This window comes from Cucumis sativus, chromosome 2 (genome assembly GCF_000004075.3).
Source record: "Cucumis sativus cultivar 9930 chromosome 2, Cucumber_9930_V3, whole genome shotgun sequence".
Classification (NCBI taxonomy): domain Eukaryota; kingdom Viridiplantae; phylum Streptophyta; class Magnoliopsida; order Cucurbitales; family Cucurbitaceae; genus Cucumis; species Cucumis sativus.
In genome coordinates, this window is record NC_026656.2 from 7811179 (window position 1) to 7839002 (window position 27824).

Consider the following 27824-nt stretch of genomic DNA (forward strand, 5'->3'; position numbering starts at 1 on the left):
CAACTCAATATCTACGCCTGACGTTACCAATTTTTAACTTCATTAATTCCCCTACACAATTGTGTATTTGTTTAAGAAAACTCATTCTTTTTTTCATAAATTTTAGATCTTTTTTTAACGTCGTCCAGATCATTCTTCACTTCATTTATTTTTCTTCTTCTTTACGATTTATTATTCACCTTTTCATATTATTACTTCTTCTTCTCATATTCTCATTTCTTATTGTTTTCAATTTCTTCATTTTCTCTTCCAAAATTTATTTCTTATTCTTCATCTTTCATTTTTTTTTCTTGATACAAGATCTAAACAATATTGCTACAGGATCTAAACGATCGTGTAACAATATTTAAACGATCACTTGTCTATTTGAGGTAGACACACATAGATCACTATCATGAATAAATCGTTTAGGTTTGGTATAAAATCGTTCAAAAGGGGTACAAGATCATTTAAACTAGGTACGAGATTGTTTAGACGAGATACAAAGATACAAGATCGCTTAGACTAGTACAAGGGTATAAGATCGTGTAGTAAGATTGTGTAGACTAGGTACAAGATCGTTTAGACTAAGTATAAGGTTACAAGATTGTTTAGATTTGGTACAAAGGTACAAGATCGTTTAAACTAGATATAAAATCGTTTTTACCACTTTCAACTTTCATGTTTTAAATTAGTTGCAAAAAAAAAGAAACTTACAATTTAAAAAGAGAGATAATAAAAAATATATTATCAAGTACTCTTTAACACGTTTCGTGGAGATATGGACATATCACCGTTTTTCTATCTCCTTTTTTATTAAATGAATCAATGAGTATAAGAAGGGACTTCCACACTCAAAGTTAATCAACTTGGAAATGCATTTGAAAATAAAATAATAATTTGTTTTTGTTTTTACAAATTTTTCATCCAATAATCTCCCCACCTCTAAATCTTTTACTATCAATATCTCTTAATACACTTAATACACCAATGATCTGTCTGTCCCCTGAACAAACAAAATTAAAGAAAAATAAATAAACAAACGGATGAAATTGCTTATAATTATATCAAATGACAAAAAAAAAAAAAAAAAAACCCAATATTGAGACTTTACTAATAGAGTCTTAATGAAATTCAGGTTTGAGATCAATGAACAATAATTTGTAGTCAGCTTCCGATCATGTCAATATATACACTCATCCCCATACTCCTAACCTTCTTCAAGCTTTCTCCCTGATTCTTTGCCTTGTCAAACCCCAACGCCAGAAGATGACAACTATCTACACTTTGACCAAGTTCGTTCAATCTAAAATAAAAGAACTCATTGGCTATGGAAATGGATCTGTCTGCATATAGGGCCAAATCCCCTCGGGAAGGGGGGGTTGATATGTGGAGATCAACCCATTTTTGTGCCAAGGGTGAGGTTTTGCAAACTCGGACAATTAAATATGGGAACATAGAAGGAAGATTAAGAGTATGGGTGTAAATAAGTTGGGTTGTCGGGTTGTATTGTTTTTCTTTTAAAACAACGACTTTCAAAGTTAAACGATCGTGTAGATTATAATACAGGTTTTAATTGCACCGAAATGTCCTAGGATGAAAGAATTCTTCCCTTAGTTATTGGATTTCGAGCTTTAGTGGCACCAATATGGTTCGGAGTGAAAAAATAATGTCTTTATTTTATTCGATCTTAGACATACATTGCCCCACAAGATGTCTCGATAGTGAAAGACAATCCGTAGTTATTCAATCTTAGGTCTTAATTTCACGAGATACCCATGATTAATAAATTGCTAAGAAGATATAAATTTCACATATATATATTATATCTATTATTAATTCGAGTTTGAGTTGGGTTTGGGTTGAACCGAATTTTTCAACCTCCAACCCGAGACCCAACCCAACCCAAAAAAAACCAAAATTTTTAACCTAACTCAACCCAATCCATAAAATATGGGTTGGGTAGTTGTTGTCGGGTTATTTGGGTTATTCTTACCATCTAATTAAGAGCGTGAATGTATAGAACATGACTTACGGAATTTTTCATATTTACAAAAATTTGAAAATTTGAGCTGTGTTTGCTAAACCCTAATCTTAATGTACCATAAAATACAATTTCTTTTTTCCTTACTCTTTAAATCATGTATTTCAATGAATGATCGTATACCCAAAGTCTAAATTATTATTGTTCACAAGATCGTGTACCAAGATCTTTTATATTTGGTACATGATCTTGAGCCAAAATTATGAGAGATGATGAAGATCATTTACTTATGTATAAAGGAGATGTAAGTTTTAAAAAGAAATTATGTTGTTTTATGACACGTATAAATGTAAATTTAAAGCATTGTAATAAGTATATATTTGAAATACAGATTTAATCACATTTAATCATTGATTTAGTCACAAATGACTAAATTAAATAAATTTATTTATTATGATGTGATCCCAAATCAAAGGAATTATCTAACGTCATAAAGCCTTTTTCTTTTCTTTTTCTTTTTCTTTTTTTTCTTTTCTTTGTTTAAGTAGATAAAGTCTTTCTTTCAAAGTAAGAATCCATATTGTAATCTTTGGGCGAAAAAAAACTCATCGAGTAATTTAAAACTTACTACGCTAAATTACTTGCCCTATTAAATGACTTGAGTAATTTAAAACAAGTGAAAAAACATGAGAAGCATTCATTAAACAGACTTTATTACATAACCTTAAAAGAAGTCATGACTAAAGGTCGTTGATTTTACAGACTATTCTTTTTAAATCAAACAGAAACTATAACTGAAATCGACTATCTTAACCTTAAGCAAAACTATGTACTAAAGTGATAAAAGCCCTTCACAGCAGACTATTTTTACAGGACCTTTAAACTCAACTTAATTGGATCTTTAAAATACCAAATACATTGCCAAAATTAATTAAGAAACTAAATTCTAGGTTAAGCATGCTTCTTAAAAGTTAGAGAGAAGAAATATATAGAAGAAGAACTTACGTTCGTTATCGGCTCTATATCTACTAAAAACTCTAATTTTTTTAGACACCACCACTTTTGGAGACATTCTTTTGCATTGAGATGAAACTTTGGTCGGTAGTTCGTGGAAACCAATTTGAGAAGGGAAGTTTTTTAGAGAGAGTTTGAGAGAATGGATTCTCATTATGCTAAAAAAAAATGGTCATAATTGTTGTGTCACTTACCTACCTTACCTCCCTATTCTTCATCGTAAAGAAGAGAGAGTTCGAGAGATTCTGGAATACGTACGAAAACCACCCACGTACCTTGAGTTATTAATTAAATTAATTAATTTAAATGAATATCTCTCACATAATCTATAGTTTTAATTTAATTAAATCAAATTAAATCAAACTATTAATTGATTCTTTAATTAATTAATTTCTAAATTAAATATCTTATATTTAATTAAATCCAAATTTGAATCATATTCAAATATAAATTTCGCTCCTAACATATATTTTTAATGTGTACCATATCCATATTAAATTTTAACCTACAGATTTACTATAAATTTATTTCACATTAAATTAATATATTAAGATCTTATTTTGTATCTATATATGTAAAAGAGAAATATTATAGTATCTAAAAAAATATTAAATTTATTTATTTGTTGGCGTAAGAAAAAATATTTATCTGCACGGTCACATAATGTATGTTTTTAACTATTTGGCGTCATAGAAAAATAGGCAATAATGCAATAATTTAATAAAAATAAATTTGTAAAAATGGACTAAAAAATCGACATTGTTGACCTTTTTAATGTCGGTTTTAAATGACATCAAAGTCCACCAAACATTAAAAGCCTTTAATAACACTATTAAAGATGTCATTAAAAAATGAGGACTTATAATGTCGTTTTTAAATCGACATTAATGAGCCCTTTAATGTCGCTTTTAAACCGACATCAAAGCAAAAACAACATTAAAGACCTTCAATAACGCTACCATAGACACTAAAGGCCATTAATGTTGGTTTTAACCTGACATTAAAGGTCAAATTTCTTGTAGTGATATTTAAACTCCTTCAAATATTTTATCTTTCATAATTAATTTTGAATCATATTCAAAATTAAATTTATATATAATAAAGTTTAATTCAAATCAACTTTTATATTATAATGTATCACCATACATTATATTGATACATTATCTTTATTTCCAAAATAAAATTGAACATTTAAAATTACAACCGATATAAATAAATCTCATTATCAAATTTGAAAATTTCAAATTACAACCGATATAAATAAATCTCATTACTCTTTACGAGCTAGAAAGGGGACCTAATGGACCTGCATATCAAAAGCTACAACGATATGAGATTAATTGGCTAAACTCATTAATCAATATATTCATTAAATGTGTGTACACTCCACTAAAAACTCACAGTTAAACTCTTCTCACTGTAGATATATTTTTGTGTCCATGAATCACCAATGATAGTTAGTTAGTCATTCACAAGTGTTTGTAACATCATCTAGGTCAAATTACCGTTTTACCCCTAGGTTACTTCTAGTCTTTAAATATCAGTGTTCCTTTAATGAACAACTTGTTTATGGTACAACCATTAAACAGAAACCCCACTCATGTCATAGAGAGGGTAGGGCTCTTTGTTCAAGTCCCAAAGACACCATTTAAGGAAACTCACATCTACTTACCCTAAAGTTGGGATGAGTGAATTCCATCTTGTGTGATTATGTTTTCAGCTCCCCACTCGGTCTTGTCTCCAAAATGATAAACATATTGAGTTGAAAATTTTTCCACTCTCACTGGTACAAATCAAATGACAATCCCTCGTAAATAAGAGTTCATAATACACTCAAGATTATTAAGACTAAGTTACATAGGTCATCCTAATGAAATATAAACCTAACTAGTTAACGGAGTTACATTAGTGGTTACTATTTTGTGGTTCGATCCTATGCAAACTCATTGCATAGGATACCCTCACTCACATGTCACCTACACAAATGTGTTGAATCATTGCGTTTGTATCAAATACAAAGTGAGTCGTATCTATAATGTTACTAGAATAAAATACCTAATTTTATCCATATACTATAAATCATTTAAGTTGTATCTTGAACATTAATCCTTGTATGTCTCTACATACTATTCAAGACACATCAAACAACTTATAATGTTAGTTTATTAGATTTAGGTTATTAAGACAAAACTAATAATATAATCAATAACATTTATTGAAATTATAATAACACTTTATTAATAACGATCAATGGATTATATTTACTATCTACGAGTTTTATGACATAAAACTCAACATGTATATGATAAGGATTACACAAAAACTGACCCTTCACAACAAGACTATATCTATAACCTTACACAGCAAACTCGCTAACAACGGTTGAGATTTTGAATCACAACCTCTATCTAAAAAGTGGAAAAACATTTGGAAAAAAAACGTGAGCTAAATAGCCCAATGAGTGACGATTTTGTTTAAAACATACTTTAAAACATATATATACTTTAATTTTCTTTATAAATCAATTGATAACTTAATAAAAGCATAAAAACTTTAAACTCAACTTTTTTTGTCTTTTAAATATTCTTTTATCTTTTTACATCCTATACCCAGGAAACTCAGACTAGATAGCATAGCACCTTCAGTCTTAATATTTTGTCATACCTCGAACAAACTAGCAGAGTACCTTTGATCATGTTATTCATAATAATCTCAGTCAAGATAGAATAGCACATTTGGTCTTACTATCCTGTCAGGACTTGATGGTATAGTTGGCGAAGTGGTCAACAAAGCCTCATACCCCTGATTGTGCATATTGAACATCGAGAATTCGATATATAGAATACTAACATTTTCTCTTTAAAACCATTCTTATTAAACTCATGTTTACTCATAATTAACCATTGCTTGCAAATCTCATATATAAATACTTGCTTCGATAGAACATTTCTAATTAAGCATACTCAAGTATTTTTCATTAGCATACTTGCATATCAAGATATCAGAATCAGTATAGCTTAATAATCATTTCAAAGAATATTTAAATGGTAGCTTGTAAATTATAATTAGAATAGTCATTTAGAAATCATTTTGTCACTTACGAATAATAGCTTAGACCCCCGATCTGTAAATTTGCATGATATCCTCTTGACTTGAAATAATGAGAAATAATTCAATTTCATTCTCTTTAATCATAAAAACATCAAACTTTGCTTAAAATTTCTCAAAATATCAAAAACAACCCAAAACATTCTTTTTGGCATGGCTAGCGCGCAAGGAGTGGGCGGCAGAGGTTGTGCACGTGTGTGGCCTGGGCAGGCTAGCTGTGTGCTAAACTCGCAAGGGGGCCTTACCCACGCGCACCTCACGCATCTCGCATGACCATTTCGTACGTGTTCAATGCATCTCGCATAGCCTTCGCGCATGCGCAGGGCTTGTTGTGCGCTTGCCTGGCCACGCGCCTATGCGCATGGCTTGCCTTGCGTGCAGGTTGTGCATCCGACGCATGATCCACTGCCCTCGCTAACCTTTTTCAACCACAAATCATGTTCATCTCACCCAACAACTCATGACATTCGACCAACCACCCACACTACCCAGAAATCACTTTTTTCAGCTAGAACCTCACCTCCATTTTAAAACATAATATCTTAAAATTCAAAAGTGAAATGAAAATACTTTCTTCTACAAATTTGCTGGAAATTAACCTAACGTTCTTACCTCAAAATTTCAGCCAAAAACTTCTCAAAGTTATGTAACTTCATTGAAGTGAAGATTGCTCAGATTTCTCCCAAGAATGATCTTTTTCTTTTCTTTCAACTCAAACTCAAACTTCCCTCTCTCAAATTCGTCTGATAGCCCCAACTTAGAAAATAGACTCAATTTGTGAATTTTTTAGACCAACTTTAGCAAAAACACGAGTACTTTGGGAGAAATTGCAATATGAAATAACCTATTTATACTGAAGCTTGAATGAATCTTTATTGACACCTCCTACAACCGAAATCTAATCTATGCATGCACATGACACCTAGAATCCACTTAACCGACTCCACATCTTCATCATCTCGCCTAACCTTACTCAAGACGCTCAACCAAAACGCCTTATGTCCTTGGAAATGCCTTACTAACCTCTCTTGGCCTAGTCGCGAGCTTCCAAACACATGCCTATGCCAAACTAACCTCTAATGACCTCTTTCTCACCTAGCCCACAACAAAAACGCCCAAACTAACCTCTAATGACCTCCTTCTTGCCTAGCCCACGACCAAAACAACAAGCATACTTTAGAGATTATTTTATCCTGCTCAGCCACACACACACAAGTTGCTTGTCACGTAGCCTATCCAAAACGCCAAGATAACCTATTTAGAGGTTATTTTTTCCTCCTTTAGCAACCCATCAACTCCAAAACGCCAAACCCATGGACTTGGCCAAAATTTTCCTTTTTAACTTAACCTCTCTCTAACTGTTAAACAATTCCACCATCACTTTTCTTCTTTCTACCTACCATAACACTTCTCAAGCTTTCTTCCTTCACTTAAAACTAATCCTTTCAAACTCTTGAGAAGATCCAAGTTTCTTAAGGTTTGGGATTTATAGATCATATACCAATATCTAAACGACCAGTTGTCTATTCTAGATAGACAGAGATAGACCACTACCACTAACTAATAAATTGTTTAGATTTAGCACAAGATCATTTATACTAGATACAAAAGTACAATATCATATAGCAAGATCGTTTAGATTTGGTACAAGATCGTTTGTACTGAATAAAACAACATTTAGGCTGGGTTTAATGGTACAAGATTGTGTGCTAAGATCGTTTAGATTTGGTATAAGATTATTTAGAGTAGGTACAAAATCATTTTTCACGCATGACTGATTAATCACAAGATATTTGTTAACTTTTTTTTAAAAAAAATTATTCTATAGAACGTAAATATTTTTTCACATTGTTCTATTTTTGTCAAGTCTTTTGGCCAACTTTATTTTCTCCTTTGCAAACTTCTTTCGAAAAAATTTCCTTCATGTTACCTTTTGACCAAATAAAAGAAAAACAATGTTCGACGTCTATGACCTTGTTTAAAACTCAAAACCAATTAGTATTCTTCTTTATTTTTTAATAAAAAGTTCACAAATTAAATAAACAACCATAGTTGGCGCAAATTATAATCTGTATACGTTAAATCAATTATTACCTATGAAAAAAAAAAAGAGATGTATTATCATTGATTTAAACAACAATAACCTTTGACGTTAATGAAGTTAAAATTAAGAGTATGGCAAAGTTTCATTCTGTTTCAATTACAAATTATATAGCTTAAAAGATCCATTTTTTTAGCTTAAAAGATCCATTTTTTTTTCTTCAATTCAACGATAAATGATACGACTTCTTTATCTGAATGTTAGGGGTCTTATCATCTCTAAAAATTGCCGTACTAAAAAAACATAAGAGTGCCCTTTCCAAACCATGAAATCATCTCTTCCTCTAAACAAAAATGCACACATCTAACAGACACCAAGACTTGACACATGAAGCACATTTAATTTTATCATAAAATCGGTCAATACATTTTAGAGGAAAAAATTTTCTAATGTAAGTCCTACACATTTCACCCTAAGCCGGCACTGGCGATGGGAATGGGAACGGTGATGTAACTGACAATGGGAACGTCGGCCTGTTCTCCTGCTAAGCTAAAAGGGAGGCTTTTTCTACAACAGTTGTCGTCTACTTGAGATGTGAATGAAAATCACAGAATATACAATCTCATCAAACATCTTGGACTTGAAGAATTGGTCTATGGGACACTATGGAGGCTGAATTGTATAATAATTTTATGTAGTGTAGTGTAGTTGTGTTCTTTCCTTGTGCAATCAAACGATCCAGGGAAATTTTAACTAGTAAGCTAGTTTTTATCAGGATTTAGTCACACGGGTCACTATGTACCGTCCCTTCTCTAGATCGTAAATCGTCTTTAACTGAGGTTTCCTCCACTTTGATACAGACCATGCTATAAACAACAACAGAATTGATACCGCAACAAGTGAGAACTTAGAGGGCAACTCATAGCCGAAGATTGCCACAATCCAATCCCACTGCTCTGGTTCTGCTTCTATTGCAGCCGTGCTTTGCAAGATGAAAGCTCCCAATGCCCAATCGAGAGGAATGTTTTGTACTTGAGTTGCAGCAGTGATGCTAATCACAAAGAAGCTCTCAACTGGTAAGAAACACCGACTAATTGCGAATGCTTAATATGTACTTGCATATAACTAGTATGAGACGAGAAGCATACCTCTGATCCTCTAATTCAATTCCAAGACTGTCATGAAGTAGGGCCACAATATATGCAGATGAGAAGCAATAACGCAGCAAATCCTCTTCTTCAAGTAGCTTGTATCTTTCTTTCAACTTCAACCAGTCCTGACCACAGAACTCCTCTCCAGCCACCATCAGATCTGAAAGAAAAGCTCTCGATCCAAGACCAAAGAACTAACAAGAGAAAAGAAAAATGTCCATATAAAACATGAATGATATAAGACCACGTGCCTGTATATTTCATCAGGAAGAACAGAGAGCAAAAGAATAAAAAAGTAGAGAGCACATTGACTAAGAAACATACTAATTGTAATAAGGAAAGACAAACATACAAACATACTTTTGATGTGTAGAAGAAATTCTCCGTAGCCAAAAACTTCCCTCTAAGTTTTGGGGTGTAAATGGATCCTACAGAGCAGTTTCTATTGGTGCATTTCTCTGCAGGGGCAGAACAAAGGAACAAAGAAAAGGAAAGTGTTATGCATTTCTAAAAGAAAAATCAGCTATCAGACGGGCTTTAAGAAGTTAACCATATGAAGATTTGTACAACCTTTTCCTTTTTGCAGCAGCATTAAGGCAACAGATCTGCACTCAGAGAAGTTTCCCTTAGAATGGAAAGTTGATAAATATCTATTCCTTTCCACCATATAACCTGGAGATAGTGCTTCCGACTCCAAAATATGAGAGTACCCATTGGGAGTACAAGGATCCACGGACAATCCGTTTTGAAGAGTTTTAGCTGCATGAACAAATAGGAATGAAAACTTAATAATACTAGAGAAACAAGCAAATTTGAATGAATAATCTCCCAAAGAACGTCAGTCTCCATGCAGAAAGAAAGAATTTTTTCAATCCCTAAAAGTGATAGTCCTACTCCCAAATGAAAGGAAAGGCAGGCAGCACAACACTACACAATTGCCAGACAGGGAGAGACGAAAGAGAACTAAAAACTTGAGAATGCCCACAATGAATTACTTATCATGCTTTGCATCCAATCAAATGTAGACACATCATCGCCAGCCCAACCCAAAGAAGTACATCAAAAAGGGTACCTTAGGCTCAGACCTAACTGGTTATGACTATTTTAGCCTCAGAGTGAGAGCCAAGGTGGTTCAACCTCCAAATATCTAGGACTGAGCTTGGCTCCTTGGATCAAACCTTGAGTTGGATTGGGTTAACTCATTGGATTAACCATTTAGATAATTAGTTATTTCGATATTTTTAATAAACTATTTTATAAATTTTCTAAACCAAAATTTATTACTCATTAGACTAATATTTTCTATTAAATTTTCTCTTGAAAGTTGAAAGTAACGGAATTTTTTGTTAATATTATGAGATTTATAACTTTTTTTGTTTTTTTTTTAAAGGGTCAACCAGCATGATCCTACAACATTTGGGTTTCAAGAAAACTCGTATAAAATTAATTCCTAGGTAGATGACCACCATATATTGTACTCATAATCTCTTAGTTGATTATTAAAATTGTTCTCCTTTTATACCACTAGGTCAACCCATGATGGTTTTAAGATTTATGTATTATAAAGTCTTTTTCTTTTAGAAACTTTTTGTTAGTTTCTTATACTTATTACTATAAACTATGATATAAAGTACAGAAATGTATTTTCAAAAAATATTTAGATTTGACTTAATGAGAGAGAGAGAGAGAGAGAGAGAGAGAGTGATTGATTGATTGATAATATACAATATGAAGTACAAACCCTCACAAGGGTTGGCGATTAGATGGTCAGGCTATCAAGATTTGACTTTGGGATAGGCTTGGCCGTTAGGGTCAAACCTAGGCAGGGTTTGAGCTGCCCTTTGATGAGGCTGCTTAGATCTATGTAAAAAGAAGAGAGAAAACCCATTTTTCTCAATCCCTCAGCGTGATAGCAAATCACCAAATGAAGGCAAAGGAGGCAGAAACCATGAAAAAATATCAGAGGGTGGAAAAAATTCAAGTGGCCAAATAGAACCATAATATACTAGATGAATGAAATTGGAAATTCAAGAATTAAAATCCATCAGTCTAGTGTGCAGGTGATTTACCAACCATCATTTTTAAACTACAACCTACAAGTTCTGAAGGAACTTTTTGAGGTTTTAGACTTGGAAGTTCTTCAGAATATGAAAGATAGGTAACATTGACAACAAAGACTAAGAACATATGAAGGATCACGCAATTACTAAGTAAATAATTCAAAGATGTTATTACTTAATGGAAATTATAGTTCCTTACAAAAGTACCATGCAATCCAGATCCTGACATCAAACTTGGCAGTAAACAGAGACGACTGTATAGACAAACTGAAAATGTCATTTCCAATCTAAAACAGCACATTTACCTCCTGAGTTGAACTCTCCTGTAATAAGTCCTTCTCTTAAGGAATCATGAGCAGCGTTCTGCAAGGCAAGGCCAATCACATTTCTGAAGGGTTTTAAACATTACAAATCAAGAAAGTTCACATAAGTGAAACTCTAGAAACATGGCGAAAAAGAAAAGGCACTTCATGTTCAAGATGAGAAAACAAAAAGAAGTAAAATTAAAAAGGCAGATCTATAACTAGAAACAGACCAGTCGGAAAAGTCGCAATTCTATAACTGAACTTCTTAAGCACTTAAAAACTCTAAAAAGTGGTTGTCATTATCTAGAACCACTCGTTTGTTGCTGGATTGATGGTCAGCAGGAGACAATGGTGCGGTCAGTTCACTTAAATTTCAAAAACAAACGAACGGACACTATTGTGACAACAAAGCATTTCAACCTACTCTTGCATTTGAGAAGCCTGGTTCACTCAAGACAAGAGGACTCTTTCCTCTAGACCACACATTTACTGAGCTTCTCAGTTACACGACTACCCATATATAATCCTAACTTCTAACAGACCTTTAATTTGTCATTATGACCAAATGGCCTTTTAGTCCATACCATGTCCCCCAAATATGCCCTAACCTTCCTCCGTCCAAACATGGAGGCTTGCGCACCCATATTTTCGCCTTGTCCTCGAGGAGGAAGCCAAAGGACTAGTTTACCAGTAAGCTAGAAGTCTCCATGGTGGCTTTTTAATCATTACCATCCCGTCGAGTGAAAATTTAATAATTAATCCAGAGTGTGGCACAAAGTGTCCAAGTTCCACACCCCATCCCACAACATCTAAACCTAAGATTCTCTTATTCCTAAAAACAAAATACAACACAAAATGGCAAACATAAGAAAATAAATAATACTAATAATAATAAAAATTAAAAAAAAAGAATAATAAAAGAAACTGGCTTTCCATACAATTAAGTGAGGCAAATCCCAAAGAATATTCACTGTAGAATTCCATAATTGCTAGCAAATATTAGGTATTTGTCAACAAGCAAGATACAGCAAAAGGTCCCAAGACATAGCAGTCAACAGTCATAGTCAGGCCTGTGGTCCTACAACCTATATTTAGAAAATGTATCGCAATCTAAAACTTCGAATTTCCATCAAGGATATAATAATGAATGCCCCTCACTCTTAAAGTTTGCAGCAATATCACACCGCATTTGAGAAGATATTTGAGTTAGTCTCATCAGAAGCCACAAGCTTCTCTCTTGTAAGTCCTCCAATTACATAGAGGTATTATCACAATGGAACAGCTAAGGTTGAAGGAATTTATGCTCATCATGAACATTGCAGAGTAGTTTAAGTACCATTTTCAAAAGATGAGACTAATAACAGAGTGCATACAAGATAATGGTAGTGCTCTTCAAACCCCAAGGGTCTGTTGAATTCAAAATCCCACAGTTATTTGCCCCATACTCCGTCCATAAGATTTATGTTTTGTTAAATAAAAAACAATTCTGCCATGATGATGGATAAAAGTACAAATATTGGCTGCTAAAGCACTTTGGAAAGATCTAATCAAGAACCACACAGAAACGCCATCGATAAGCACGCACCTCCAAAAACCCTGACCTTCTACTAGAAACCAAGAAGAAAGTAATTATTGAGAGAAAAAAGAAACAAATAAGACTACCAGCAGTTATGGCCGTTCGTACATAGAAGGCATGAAATCCATGATCCATGGTGACTTATAAAAATCAGCTGTAGGCAAACAATTTAATCTAGAAGTTGAATTAAAGGATAGGAGGAAAAAAGGACAGACATCTGAAAATCCCATTAGAGCAGTGTATAGGAAATGAAAGGGAGATGAGTTTCTTTTTTCTTCTTTTGAGAAGGAAAAAATAATTGAAATAAAAATGAAATATAATTTGATTACATAACAAGGACCAGAAGGGTTTTATAGTAACATGAATTCCGAACTTTATATGAACAAGTACAACCCAACTACAGGAGAGAATAGCTCATGATCCATAAAAAGGATTACCTGCCCGAAGTGTAGGAAGCTGTGAGAGTAAAGAGTGTATGTCATATTGCCAAATTTAACTGTACGTGAGAATTCAGATGGTATTGGTTCGCTTGAAACAAAAGTAACCTGAAATGGAGAAAATCAAACATTAAGACAAAAGTAACCTTGACACCCAAATGTTGTAGGGACGTGGGTTGTCCCGTGAGATTAGTCGAGGTGCGGCCTGGACACTCATAGATATAAAAGAATATATGTATAATAATCCTATACCTTGTTCGTTTTCTGTTCTCCTTTTTCTTATATCATAAGTTTGATACACAATAATTTGTTCCCTTTTTTCCTCCTCTTTTTAAATTCTTTTCTTTTTCATTTTTATTTTCTGGCCAAGGTCAACAATGTTAGTTGTGCACTCATCATTATTCAATTAGATTTCATATTCTTTGTCTAACTTCTGCAGCCAACATTTATTGGTGCTGCAGAGATCATATTCCTACTTCTTAAATTGGGTATTTATTACCTCTTGACACACACCATACAAGAAAGTCAGAAAACTATTATTATCTTTTATACTCTATTTGAAACCTCGAGATTTTGAGGGATTTCAACTCATAATGGATTTCAAATGAATTCCATTGTTTGTACAGCAGGAAAGAGAATGGTTTTAAAATCCGACATAATTTTAAATCATATTTTTACTTAAATACTTCCCTGACCAAAATGCTTGAATTTCGCAGGTATTTCATAGGACTCAAAAGTAAATTACACAATTGACCTTGTCATTCTCTAATTTTCAATTAACACATTCATAGATAAAGGCCTATATTAGTAAATTCTTAACTTTCATTTCCTTTTCAATTACCATTCAAACATGAATTTTAAATACATTCATTTCAAATCTTTCTCGTTTCAAACAAAGTAATTAATTTAAAATCATTTCTCAGATTTCAAATCACAAGATTCAAAATCATTTCTTCAATTTTCTTGAATCCAGACGGAGAGTTAGGTTCAATTTAAATTTTATGAAGACAGTTGTTTGTGGCCTATAACCTTAGAGAGAAAACCTCTTGGTTTCTCAAAACGTTTTATAATCAAAAGAACTTTACAAAAACTGCTAATAAATCTGGAAAAAAGAACAAGAATTTCAAAATGTGTAATCTAATCCAATTAGTAATTAGGGAACAGTTCTTTCCCACACCTTGCAAATTATGAACAAAAAGGGCAAAGAGCAGAAACACCAAAAGCAAAAAGACAAAGCTGAAAAGAAAAATCCTGAGATCTATCTTCTTCACAAGTATATATGACCTATAAGAGCAAGAAAGTAACTGGAAACCTGTCCTTTTTGTTTTTTTTTTTGCTAGCCTTTGGCTGTCAAGAACAAGTCCAGATTATGAAACAATCTGAAAACAATTAGGGGTTTTCATGAAGATGCAAATTTGACATTTCTAGAGGAATTTTTGTTGCTATTGGAAGATTGTACAGCACACCACCTCCTTGAGGATAAACCCCCTTTTTTAATAAGAGACCCAAACAAATTTTATTAGGAAACTGCAAATTTTACCTATTGGCCATTTATTCATCATGCAGCAAGACGACCCTTGTCCTCATAACTAAGGACGCCATTTTACAACTTACAAACAGATTATAAGACAATCCCTAATCTATACTAGATAAACATGAGATTTCATCTTTCAACCAATTGACAACGAGAGGAGTAACCCGTGTATCCAACATGAGGTCTTGTCATCTTTTCAATGTCAGATCCTCAAAATGCCCCCTCAAAATAGTATCTCCTTGGGGATGATGAATTAGATCCCAATTTTGGACCTAATATCCATTTGGGCTTCTTGGACTTTGGTGCCATATTAGATAAACATGAGGTTTCATGTCAAAAGCAATGGAGAATGAGTAATTCATGTATTTTATAAACATAGGAAGGTCTCTTTATCTTTTAGATGTAGGATCCTCAACAATCTACAATCTCCAACCACTATCAAAGCCTTTTTTATCTTTACAATATGGCCAAAAAGTTTTGATCCTCCTTATCATATGGCTTCTTGAAGTCAATCTTCATAATGTTTCTCACCTTGGTTTGGATTAGATGGTCATGAATAGATTCAATTGCAAGAAAAATGGCATCTAGATTTTGCCTCCTTTCCACAAATGCTATTTACAATTGAATAATCAGATAATGGTCTACTTCTTCACATTCATCATGCAATAATTGTCGGTCATGGTATTGCCCAATCATACTAAATCTTGTTGCAACTTGATCAACGTGTTATTGTTTTCAAACACCAAAGCATATAATTCATCTACTTCTCACGTTCCATGAATAGCCTAGAGATTTATCCAGAAATATTGGATCTTTTGGGGCACTTATAGATCCTACAAAGTAATTCTAATTGGTAAATAAATTTCTATAACATGAGCCTCGTTAATTTGCTTTACAATTGTGGGCCCCTCCCCTTCACCTACTGTTTTAAAAAGTCCTCCCGGCCGAGCGCCTAGGCTTACGGTGCAAGGTTTACAAAATAAGGCCCGCCTTTTGTAAAGCTCCAAGTTCATAACTAAGAAATTAATAATTAGGGTTTTTTCTTCTTTAATAACTAAAAAAGGTAAATTTTACTAAGCCTAAATGCAAAATTTCTTGTGCTTGCTTTGGGGTCCTTTTTTCATATTTCCATGTTAACATTGTCTTCTCTTCTTTATGTAGTACTTCGATATATAGTGCACCTCACAAAAAAAGAAAAAAGGAAAAAAAGTCAGCACTTTTTTACACCTTGCCCTCATGCCCAGAAGGCTATTGTGCTTTGTTGTGCTTTTAGGTTTAAAAAACACTGCCTTCGCCCAAGACTGCTTGCTTTATCAGAAAAAGTCTCTTCTCTTGGTGACTTACGGTTTTCTACTTTATTCTTTTCTTTTTCTTTGATCAAGCAAAGATTTCTTTCGTGACTCTTCCATTTTTTAAGATTTCAATAGATAAAATGAAGTTTGAAATCTTGCCTCGATCAATCGTACATCATCCTTTCTTTTTTCTCATGTTCTTCAAAGAAACACCAGCAGCTTCAAACAAACTATTAGTAATCCCTCCATGGATATCGATTCTTCTTCCTTCAAGCAAAGAAGGATCTTCAAAAGTTACCACTCGAACAATCATGAGAGGACCTTCATGCTGATTTATCACAAATTCAGCTCAGTTAAAAGACCACACAAGTTCCCTTTAACATTACTACATCAGTGACAATTATCATACGCATTGAATAATACTTTCCACTGCAATGAATATACCCCCACAAACGTCTTCTATTGCTTGGGAGGTGGCCAAACATTTTAGGATAGTCTTGTTCAAATTAGAAGGATTAATAATCAAAACCCTTTGAAAAGTATTGCATGAAGTCTAATAGATTTTAGTCCAATTGTTGGGGGAGTATCTCCTACGATTAATAACATTTTTTCCCACAGAATCTTCCCACATTCTTATGGCCAATAACTGAGACTCTTCCTTCTTCTCCAAACTCCTTTCCCAATGTCTTGACAACCCTTGTTTTCATTTTTTACCCTCGCATATTTAACTCCTCCAAATAAGATTTAGTTCGTTTCAGAATTCTTTCAATTTCTGCCCAACGTCTATTTTCCTTTGCACCATTGAAAAGGTTGTTTGTTAGGTACTTAAGCACCTTGGAGAACCACACCCCAAAAGCCAAGTATTGGGGTGGAAGAGTCGAGCAACGTAAGTATCACAATGGTCATCTCATTCAAACCAACATGGGACAAAGGCATTCCATACTACCTTGGTTCCTAACATTGTTTACATGTTTAAAAACTTCCTCCATTGAGACGAAACATCTCATTAAATTTTCTTTCAATCGAGAATAAAATATCTTGGATATCCATACGAAACCATCCTCTTTTGTTCGAACTTTTGGGTTCCAAATGAATCCATTTTCACAATGAATCTTACTAGAGAACTTATTAAGAGACGTATGAGTAAGTCTTCCAAAGTATCAGTCATCCAAATGACAGACCTTGATTCAAGAGCTATCTCAAAGGATGGAGTTAATTCTTTCTGCATTAACATAAAAAATCCTTTTTTCCTACACTTACTTTCGAACTGACTTAGTTTGATTACATTTCACTATCACAGTTTCACGGATAGACTCAGGACTTCCATCCTGAGCATCTAACATTTAGCCAAAGGCCTAAATAAAGGTTCCTTGTGCCAAAAAAACTACATAGAAACTTTTCTACATCCCCTTTTAATGTTACTTTGAAATTGGGTAATTTACTTCCCAAGAGCTTAGGAGGAGGAGATGCCACATTCCATCTTTTTATTATAAAATATAAAGTATTCAAGTGACTAGGCCTAATCAAATCATCATATTAAGAACCACTAAATTTTCATTAGGTCATAGAATTGTAAATAAATTTCGTTATTTTAGGTTGAAATCCTATCATGTAGTTCTTTGACTCCTTATCCCGCGAAAAAGAGTCAAATCATGAACATGAACCGCTAAATTCAGCATCCCTCTTTTAGTGCAGACGTTAACATATCATTTCTGCTTAGCTTTGAAGTTCTAACGCTTTAAGAAAGCTAGTCATAGGTTAGACTTCTCCCTCTGTATGAAAAAGAACGATAAAATACTCTAGGCTTGGCCTGAAAGACCCTAGACAGATAGAATATATCTGATTACAAGTAAATAAGATCAGTGCAAACCTGAGCTGAAGCCCCACCAAGTTCGATAATTCCAGTTGTCTCAAGGGGATCGCCTCCAAGAGTGCCCAATGCAAAGTTAGCCGCAACCCACGCATACGTCCCTTCATCAGAGCCTAAAACACCCATTACTTACATCACATCAGCAGATATGTATTTCAAACAAATTCAGAAGCTACTACTTAATGCCTTGGAAAAAAACAGTAACGCGTCAACAAACAACGGTGCAGAGGAGGAGAAGATAAGTTGAAACCTGTGATGACCGACGCCCATTCATCATGGAACTTAAACCCAGAAGACCGAAGCACCTGCCGGCAAGACTCTAGTATGCGGTTCTGTACATCCAATTCCAGCAATCTTAGCCCAGCTGTTGCCATTAACCGAATTTCAGTGAATTCCCATTGATCCCTTGGAACCCGACTCTTGGCATACTCCAATAGTTTAACCAAAGACTTCCCAGCTCCATCAGGATCTCGTGCATAGGCCGACAGCCCAGGATTCACCTTCATAGACGCCAATCCCTCTTCCCCAAAATCAAAAACCCCATAACCAGACTCGACTCTATACCCAAAGACGTGGATTCGAGACCCGGTGCTACCTCCATCAATAACGATTCCATACCTTCTCTTCAAAGAGCTCCTTAAATTCCTTGCAAAAACGAAGAGAGAAAAGAGAAAGAAAACAAACGCAATTAGGGCTGCAAGAGAAACCCAGAATTTGGATTTGGAGTTCTTGGAGTTGGCCCTGGCGAACAAATTGGGTCTGGTGCTGGGTCGAAGGTGCAGCTTGGTCGGATCCATATTGGTAATTTTAGAATCGTCCCTTTTACGGGCATTCAACCGTCGCATCAAATACAGGGGATTAACGGAAAGAGAAATGGAAGGAAATACATCACAAGAAATCAAAGATTAAGCAACGGAAAAAGAAGGAAGATTAATTGTATTGTGATTATTAAGGGTTGATCGAGACGGAGAGGGCAATCGGTGAAAAATATCGCCCTTTCTGTCTCGGTCTTGCTCTCTTCTCCGGCAATGCTCTGTCACGAAGACGAGGAACAAGATCTCTTTATTTAAAAAAAAATATATATCTATTATTAATTAAAAATAAAAAGTGATTGTGTTTCCACTTTTTTACATATAAATAGGCACTCGAATTCCCCACTCACCATTCCGCGATGCGCGTAAAATCTGCTCGCTCGCTCTCACCCGCCCCTTCCATCTCACTTACCCATTAAATTTATTTGACCTAAATAAAAAACTTTCATTACAACAACTCATCTGCAAATATGGACCAAATCTAAACCATAATGGTATGTTTCGAAAGGAAATGATTATGATAATATGTATTTGGAGTTAGAGTTATTATTGATAGTGTTATGTTAATATGGATTTGGGAGAAGAAATATAGGAAAGATTCTTGTTGTAATATTATGATAATATGCGTTTGAAACAAATGTTATAATTGTGGTGTTATTATAACATGTGTTTGGGGTAAGAGTTATTAATGTAATATTATGATAGGAAAATTTGCACGGTTGTGAAAAGATGAAGTATGATAGTTTGTAGGGTTATTTAACCCTAATCCTCAAAAATGGAAACCCTTGGCCCAAACAAAATCCTTTCCCTAATCCCCTAAATCTCCACCCCAAACACACCCTAAATCTATTCATCAAAAGTTCTTTTTTGTACCAACTATCCTTTTTTTTCTTTTTTTGAGTCTACTTCTTAAAGAAAACAAAACAATGAAATTAAATATAAAAAAATTATCAATTTGCAATATGATATTATAGCGGTCGTAATTACACTCTCAAACTTTTGATGGTAAAAATTAACCCTACAAACTTATACAACGGTTAAAATTTGACCATCAAACTTACAAAAGAGGTAGAAATTGGACCCATAAACATTTAACAGTAGTAATGGTTAAATTATCTTTAAAATTGGTGCAGTGGAAAACAATCAAAATGAGAAATTGTAAAAAATAATAAATCTAACAAAATATTTACATATAGTAAAATTTCAAATTTTATCAATAATAGACATTGATAGATATTGATAGTCATGGATATGCTTCTATTAGTGGCATTGATAAACAGCGCAGTGATAGAAGTTTATCACTTTCTATCATTGATAGAATCTAAAATTTTGCTATAGTTTGTAAATATTTTAGTTTATTTTACTATATTTGAAAATGTCTTATGAAAAATGATCCATTTATAAAAAAATTTTCTAGTTATATAAAAGAATAAAATAAATTCTAACTCAAACAAAATATTTATTGAAAAAAGTGCGGCTCATTTAAACAATTATGACAATAAATAAAAGTTTAAGTTTATAATTGCAAGGTTTAAGACCTATTTTAATAATTGTATATGTCTGAGTGCCCTAAATTTTTTTTTATCTCTTCATTACGATTATATATCTTAATCAATTAAGATCGGCACAAATTAGAAAATAAATCTGGTTTATTTATGTAGTTAACAAAATGTGTTATAGCTACCAAATTTTGAACAATAGTGCACCTAATCTTCACTTAACACTAGCAATAAATTTGTTTGAAAAGAAGAAGAATGTGACACATTGAAAGCTCTTCAAAAGTGATTCTTTCTCAACCTAACCTATAATAGTTCTATGGTATTTAACATTTATTCAAGTTTCTAAAAGAGAAGAGGAGAAAGACTTGATGTCATGCCTCGTCCCAAATGTCACACCACACGATCAAGTGGAGGGCGTGCCGCCTAGACATCCATTGCGTATCTCTCCACGAGATGGCACGTCGAACATCTAGTAAGTGAAACTACTCTTCTTCTTGTCTCTTCACAAAGCTCTTCCATTGAACCTTAGAGATTTTCACAACGTTTGCAGCGGAAAAACAACTTTTCATCTTAGCTTCATTGCATAACACTTTTACAAGGACAATTTAACCTCAACTTTTAGGTGACAACTCAAGGAAATACAATAAAACAGCGAAATAACTTAACTTCTTCTCTTATTAACTTAACAATTATAGAGTACAAATTACAATTTTCAACTCTTGAACTTTTCTTTGCTTAAAATAAAACCAAGTTTGATTTTCACTCCTTCCTTCTTCCATCAGGGTGCTGCAGACCTTCCTTCATCCACCGCCTCATGCTGCTCTCTGTAGCAGTGCTTAGGAGTATTAGTCCCTGATCTCCGCCTTTATTCCTCGAGTCATCAACAATCCAACTCAAGGGCATCCTTCCGGGTTTCCTCTTTTCTCTTTGTCGCTAAACGCTGCTCATTGTGGCAGATACTTAGAGGCTTAAAGGTGTCATTTCCTCCTTCACTTTGATCGTCCAACTACTTCTTTTTGTGGATCGCATTTAGGGTTATCCTCTCCCTAACTTGGCTCTTTGGCTCACTAGGTTTTGCCTCACCAATCTGGGTATTGCACTTGCCTTTCTTCGAAGTCTGGTCATCCGCACTAAGGAGCAATTTACTTACTAACCAGCTCCTTAGGCGTATGATGAGAAGTCATCGTTAGCACGTCATGTAAGACTATAAAGTAACTCTGTCTTCCCTCCTTGACTAGGTTACAATGCCTCAGAACCAACCTTTGCAGAGCTTCAACGCCTGACAACCTAGGGAGGGGAAAACTTAAAACATAAGTCAAATGGACTTAGTAAGTGACGAGTTTGAGACAACTTTTTTAGGAAAGCACACAAAATCACAAATAATAAGGTCAAATCGCATCATATAAATCACAACACATCAAACCACCACAACAAAATAGTCATCACAACAAGCGTCACAAGCACCGTATGCTTAAGTCATTTCGCAACAAGTTCAACACTGAGACTTGGGATTCTTCCCTCGCCTAGACTTAGATTCATACTCAACCAACATCACATGAGTTACTTGGGATATCTGCCAGCGTCCCGTCATATTCAACTTTCTTAAACCCAGGCTGGGATTCACCACTTGCCAAGCCTGGACTGGGAGTCACACTCCACCAACATCTCATCACCAACTTTCTTAAACTTGGAATTCATCCCTCACCAAGACCTGGAATTCACAGTTAACCAGCGTCATACGTGTTACCTGAGATTTCCACTAGCGTCTACATGAAGAACACATCATAGCTTGCCCTGACTGAGGATTCTTTCCTCGTTTAGACCTAGAATTCACACTCAACCAACATCATGCGAATTTCCTAGGATCCTCACCAGTGTCCTACAATAGATCGACCACACCACAACACACAATCCACAAACTAACGACACGGGAGTATAAGCTCATAACTTACTCCTATCACGGAATATCACAGTATACAAGATATCTCATAACATAATCATAGAGTTATATAGAATACTCACAGCACCACGTTTATAAAACAAATTTTTTCAAAACAAAGATCATGAATACAAACGTATTCCTTTCTCAACAATTATTTGATAATTATATGCAAGCATAAAAAAGATTAACCATAACAATGGTTTAGAAATCATGTTTGAAAACTGATTTATCATTCATAAACATTTATTCAGAACCATTCATAAAAGAATACTCATAATCAAACTCATGCATAAGAAATATTTGCTATCACAAATAGCGATTTGGAAACCACTTTTTAAGTCTAATTTTTCTCACTTACAGAAGAATATCAATCATAAGAAACGTTTATAAATCACATTTATCAATCTTAAACAATACATATAAATCAAACACAGGGAACATTTATAAATCAGATCTTATCACTCACAAAAGTTACTTAACCTCAACTCCTTCCTTCTCGACTTAATTTTAACTTTTTATTCTCGTCTGATGGTTCCTTTGATCGACTGTTCAACATTCAGAATTTTTTCCTTCTCACTTTTATAAGAAAATCTAGTGCCTCCGAACAAAACTTCTCCTTTTCCTTTGGCTTTCAACCCTATTTCTAGTGGTCTTTTGCCTCTAAGGATCACTTCCACGCTTTACACGTGTCACCTTACTAGTACATCGCACCATGCTGTCAACTCAAACTCGACATGTAGTCTAATCCGTCAGTGACAATTGGACTTTCCCTTGAGACACACATTTTATCTCCTTGGGAAGTCAAACTCTTAAATCGCTTGACTTCCCTTTTCTCTTCTAGAAAAAATCATCGTTGTTTTCTTTCCTACAATGAGTTGTCAAGTCACCTTGACAAGACATTTACTTCCTCGCCTTATTCTCTTGGGTATAGATACTTCTTCTTGCAGTATCCTGCTAAGTGTCTAGCTTTTGGCACCCAATGCATGCTTCCCTCACATCAGTTATTCTTATCGCGTCACTTACCTTTACGCGATAGAACCTTAGACTTACGCTTTTCTCTTCACATTGTCTATTCACCGTTCACATCCTTTCTCATAGATCAGGGCCTCACACTTGAGACTTCATCTAAAAAGACTTGAAGATAGCCACTCTACCTCTTTACTTCTGGTCAAACTTGAGCGAGCTCAATCGTGTTTGGCCACTACCAATCATCACCCTTTGCTGGCAACTTAAGAAAGTTGCCCAGGCATTGGTTCTTCACTTCACATGATTTATTGTTTTTGTTTCTTTCTTAGATTTAGTTTACTCATTTGTAATCTTCATATTGTACTTGTTGAACTTCTCACTTTATATATATATTAAGACATGGAATCTTTCTATCTCTTTACTCTATCCATTGTTTTTACTTTAGCCATGACTAGCTAAATACAGTGGGTTGGAAAATAACGTTATCACTCTAAAGACTTAATCTTGAGACATGATTCTTATTGTTTAGTGAAATTTAAATCTCGACTTATTTAAGAAAGAATTTGAAAGAGTAATATCCCTAACATACTTTCACTAAATGGGGTATGAAGTTTCTTTAGAAGTAAAGGGTTTTATGAGTTTAAATCTTGTCAAACATGCATCATAAAGAAATGAGTAGTACGACTAATTAATTGAGAGACGAGTTCTTAATGAAAGCGATTGAACAAGGATCAATATCGTTACGATTCCGATTGACTATCGTTGCGTTTTGAGTTTAGTTTGATAGTTTAAAAGGAGTTAAAAATAAGCTTAGCGATAAAATCAATTGTAAAGTTTAAGCTAAATCACGTCCTATCCGCACTACTTCCTACGTTTTGGTTGTCTTGCGGATTAGGGTGTGACACATAATGCTCCAATGTGTTTGTCTTGATAACACGTAAGTCAAATATTTCACGTACAATGATTTTGCATAAGACTGAACCACGAAATAGTAACCACTAGATGTAACTTCATTAACTAGTTAAGTTTCTATTTCAGTAGGATGACTTAGACAATTTAATCTTAATCCTCATTGCATTATGAACTTATATTTATGATGTATTACTTTGATTTGTACAGGTAAAAACTATCAAATTGTCGACTAAATAAGCCTACTATTTTTAGGGCAAACCCAAGTAAGATGTTAGGAGAATAATCACACAAGATAGAATTTACTCATTTCCGACTTTAGGGAAAGTAGATGAGTGTTCCATTAAATAGTGTCTTTAGGACTTGAACAAAAGGTCATTCCCTCTCTATAGCACGAGAAGAGTTTATGTTTATTGATTGGATCATAAACAAGTTATTCATTAGAGGAACACTAAAATTTAAAGACTAAGAAATAACTTGAGAACACTAATATTTAAAGACTAAGAAATAACTTGAGGGTAAAACGATAATTTTACCTAGCTGGTGTTACAAACACTTGTGAAGAACTAACTTGTTATTGGTCTACAATTGTGGATGCAAAAAAATATTTACAACGAGAAGAGTTCAGTTGCTAGTCTTTAGTAGAATGTACACAGTTAATGAATATCGATTAATGTGGTTAGTGAGTTCAGTTAATTAATTTCAAATCGTTATAGCTTCTAATACTCTGTAGGTCCATTAACACCTTTGGTTGTTCAAGATTGTGTGTCAAATCTAAAAGATCATGAAAAAAATTATTGGAATATTGGATAGCCAAATCTAAATGATTAGTGTACCAAATCTAAACGATGTGTACAAGAAAGTCTTGAAAAAGAATCAATTAGATTCGATAAAACTATAATAAAAAAAGTCTTGTTCTAAAAACTCTTCTTTGTTTTTCTCTCCATCTCGTCTCCCTAAAATATCTCAAATTCAAGTTTGGTTCATTCAAACCAAACCACACAACTTAGAGAACATATAGCTCTTCGATGGATGATGTTGAAGTTCATGACTCCCAAAAACACATATTATAGATTTAGAGACTTCAACCTCCATAAGATTTCTTCTACTAAATTTTTCTTAGAAGCATGTTTATCTTAGAATTCACAAATAAATTCTTTATGTGTTTTGTCAAGAGGTTTTTTTTAAATATAATAAATCGATAAAATATTTATACTTTATATAACAATTTTAAAAACGGAAAAAATCCACAAGTCCATAATGAAAAATACTAAAAATACCTCAGTTAACACTCGATTAATTGGTCACACGCAACCATGGGTAATATTCTTCAAAAAGATCGTGTACTATAGTTTAAACGAATGATCTGCGATTGTTTATGTCATGGTAAATGATCGTGTAGCTCTTTTTAATAATGGAAAAAAAATGTTTCAATTTTAAATGATCATGTTGATTATGGTAAACGATCGTTTAGATCATATTCCCACTATCATGTAGTTCTTTTTAAACGATAGGAAAAATGTCTTCAAATCTAAACAATCATGTTAACCATGCTAAGCGATCGTGTTGACTAAGATAAACAATTGTTTAGATCTTACCCACATGATCGTGTAGTTTTTTTTTTTTTAAATAATGGAAAAAAAGCTTTAAATCTAATCGTTCGTGTTGATTATAGTAAGTAAGTTTAGATCATATCAACATGAGCGTGTAGATCCTTTTAAACGATGGACAAAAAGACTTTAAATTTAAACGATCATGTTGACCATGGTAAATGATTGTGTTGATAATTATATGAAAATTATAAAAATATTGTACCGACTTCATGGATTTTTCCTTTTTGTTATATATGTTGTAAGTATTTTTATGTTTTTTTATTACATTTATGAAAATTAACCTTTTCTGTATGTATGTATATTTCAATTTTCTAATTAAAATTGAGTTTTGGCTCTATAAAATTTATTCTATTGGGTAAAGACTCTCATCCCTTCAAAAGCTAAATGTTATACTAGAGTTAATGCAATTGAATGTGATTTAAATATTAAATTAATATAAATATGGTTTATATTAAAACTATAGATTATATCAATACGAATAAATTTCCTATTAAAATGATACGTTAGTAAAGAAATAAACTATTTGAATATGATTTCCAAATAGAGGAATTTTAAAAAATAGTAAATTTTATAAAACACTTACAACTTATAGCAAATTCTATCACTAGTGATAGTCGTTGATATGTTATAATGATAGAAAACTATCAATGATAAAATCCAAAATTTTGTTATAGCTTATAAATATTTTAATTTATTTTGCTATTTTTAGAAGTGTTCAATTCAAATATCTTCTTCCTAAAGAGACATCGCAAGGCAGACCCATTGGAGGCATTCTTCGCTTCAATTTATTCGTAATCATCTTAACCTTTTACACCGTGTGATGTCCGTAACTTTTCTTGTGGTTATGTACTTTACATCTTTCAAAGAATCAAAACAAAAGTCATTACGCTCTTTCGCAGCGCGTAAGAGATTCTTTCGCATGAGAGATTCGATCCAATCCTTAAAAAAAAGACCTTTTAAGAAAGATGTGATATCAATTAAGCTATTAAACTTATGTTGGCTCAATCCCATCATTCCCAATCTCAATCAACGTTAACCATTTTCATGGTTTGTTTTGTTATTATTGTTTTAATTTATTTCAAATATATCACTACTACATCCACAATACATTAATGCTCATTAAATATAAAATTTCAAGTATATTATTAGTGCATTATGAGAATTACCTAACTAGTTAGTATCATAGTCTTGAGTACTTTAACTACTACCATTTCATACGGCTGTTGTTCAATTCTAATAAACGTTATAACACATACATTTGATAGTTTTTTAAAGGTACGCAAATCACTTAATTAACTAAGTGATATAATTAAAATGAAGTATATATCTTAATAGTATGTGCTCAAAGTTATCACTTAACTAAGGTACTTGATATTCAGAATATCGTCAATAGACTACTGCATTGATATATTTCGTTAGGTGTATCAACCTAAAATGAAGTATAACAATTGAAGGACGATCATAAATTGAAGGCTGATATATTAGACTTTTAACTTTTGTAATTTTTATCATTTTTTGTTTTTGTTCTTTTGTTATGGATAAAACAGAGATGAATGATTAAGTTATTGACCTCTGAAAAGATTGACTATCATTTAATTAAGCTTAATTTGATTATGATGCATCATCAACCTGTATCAATCATTTACGACGACCTCTTAACAAACACAAGAAGCTATCGATTGGATTGGATCAACTCTTGAAAAGTCATCAGAATGATTGTGAGTAAAATAAA

The 27824-nt window shown here is 33.4% G+C and overlaps 1 protein-coding gene across 1 annotated transcript; it reads right to left on the bottom strand.

Annotated features, from left to right (window-relative positions):
- Positions 1–8495: 8495 nt before the first annotated feature.
- On the bottom strand, positions 8496–19441 carry LOC101203551 (probable apyrase 6). The gene is made up of 8 exons (XM_004138869.3): positions 18602–19441; positions 18352–18464; positions 13656–13763; positions 11643–11700; positions 9848–10036; positions 9638–9735; positions 9275–9471; positions 8496–9177 (listed from the first exon to the last, which is right to left on the bottom strand). Exons 1-8 carry the CDS (start codon positions 19194–19196, stop codon positions 8898–8900), a joined length of 1638 nt encoding a protein of 545 aa, XP_004138917.1. The 5' UTR covers positions 19197–19441; the 3' UTR covers positions 8496–8897.
- Positions 19442–27824: the final 8383 nt, after the last annotated feature.

What these genes read in the sequence shown, in the direction of transcription:
- LOC101203551 (XM_004138869.3), bottom strand. Translation starts at nt 19,196, where the DNA reads ATGCGACGGTTGAATGCCCGTAAAAGGGACGATTCTAAAATTACCAAT. An exon ending in AGGAGAGTTCAACTCAGGAG is followed by an intron (nt 10,037 to 11,642) that starts GTAAATGTGCTG and finishes TTGTTCATGCAG; the next exon opens with CTAAAACTCTTCAAAACGGA. An exon ending in ATTGAATTAGAGGATCAGAG is followed by an intron (nt 9,178 to 9,274) that starts GTATGCTTCTCG and finishes CTTTGTGATTAG; the next exon opens with CATCACTGCTGCAACTCAAG.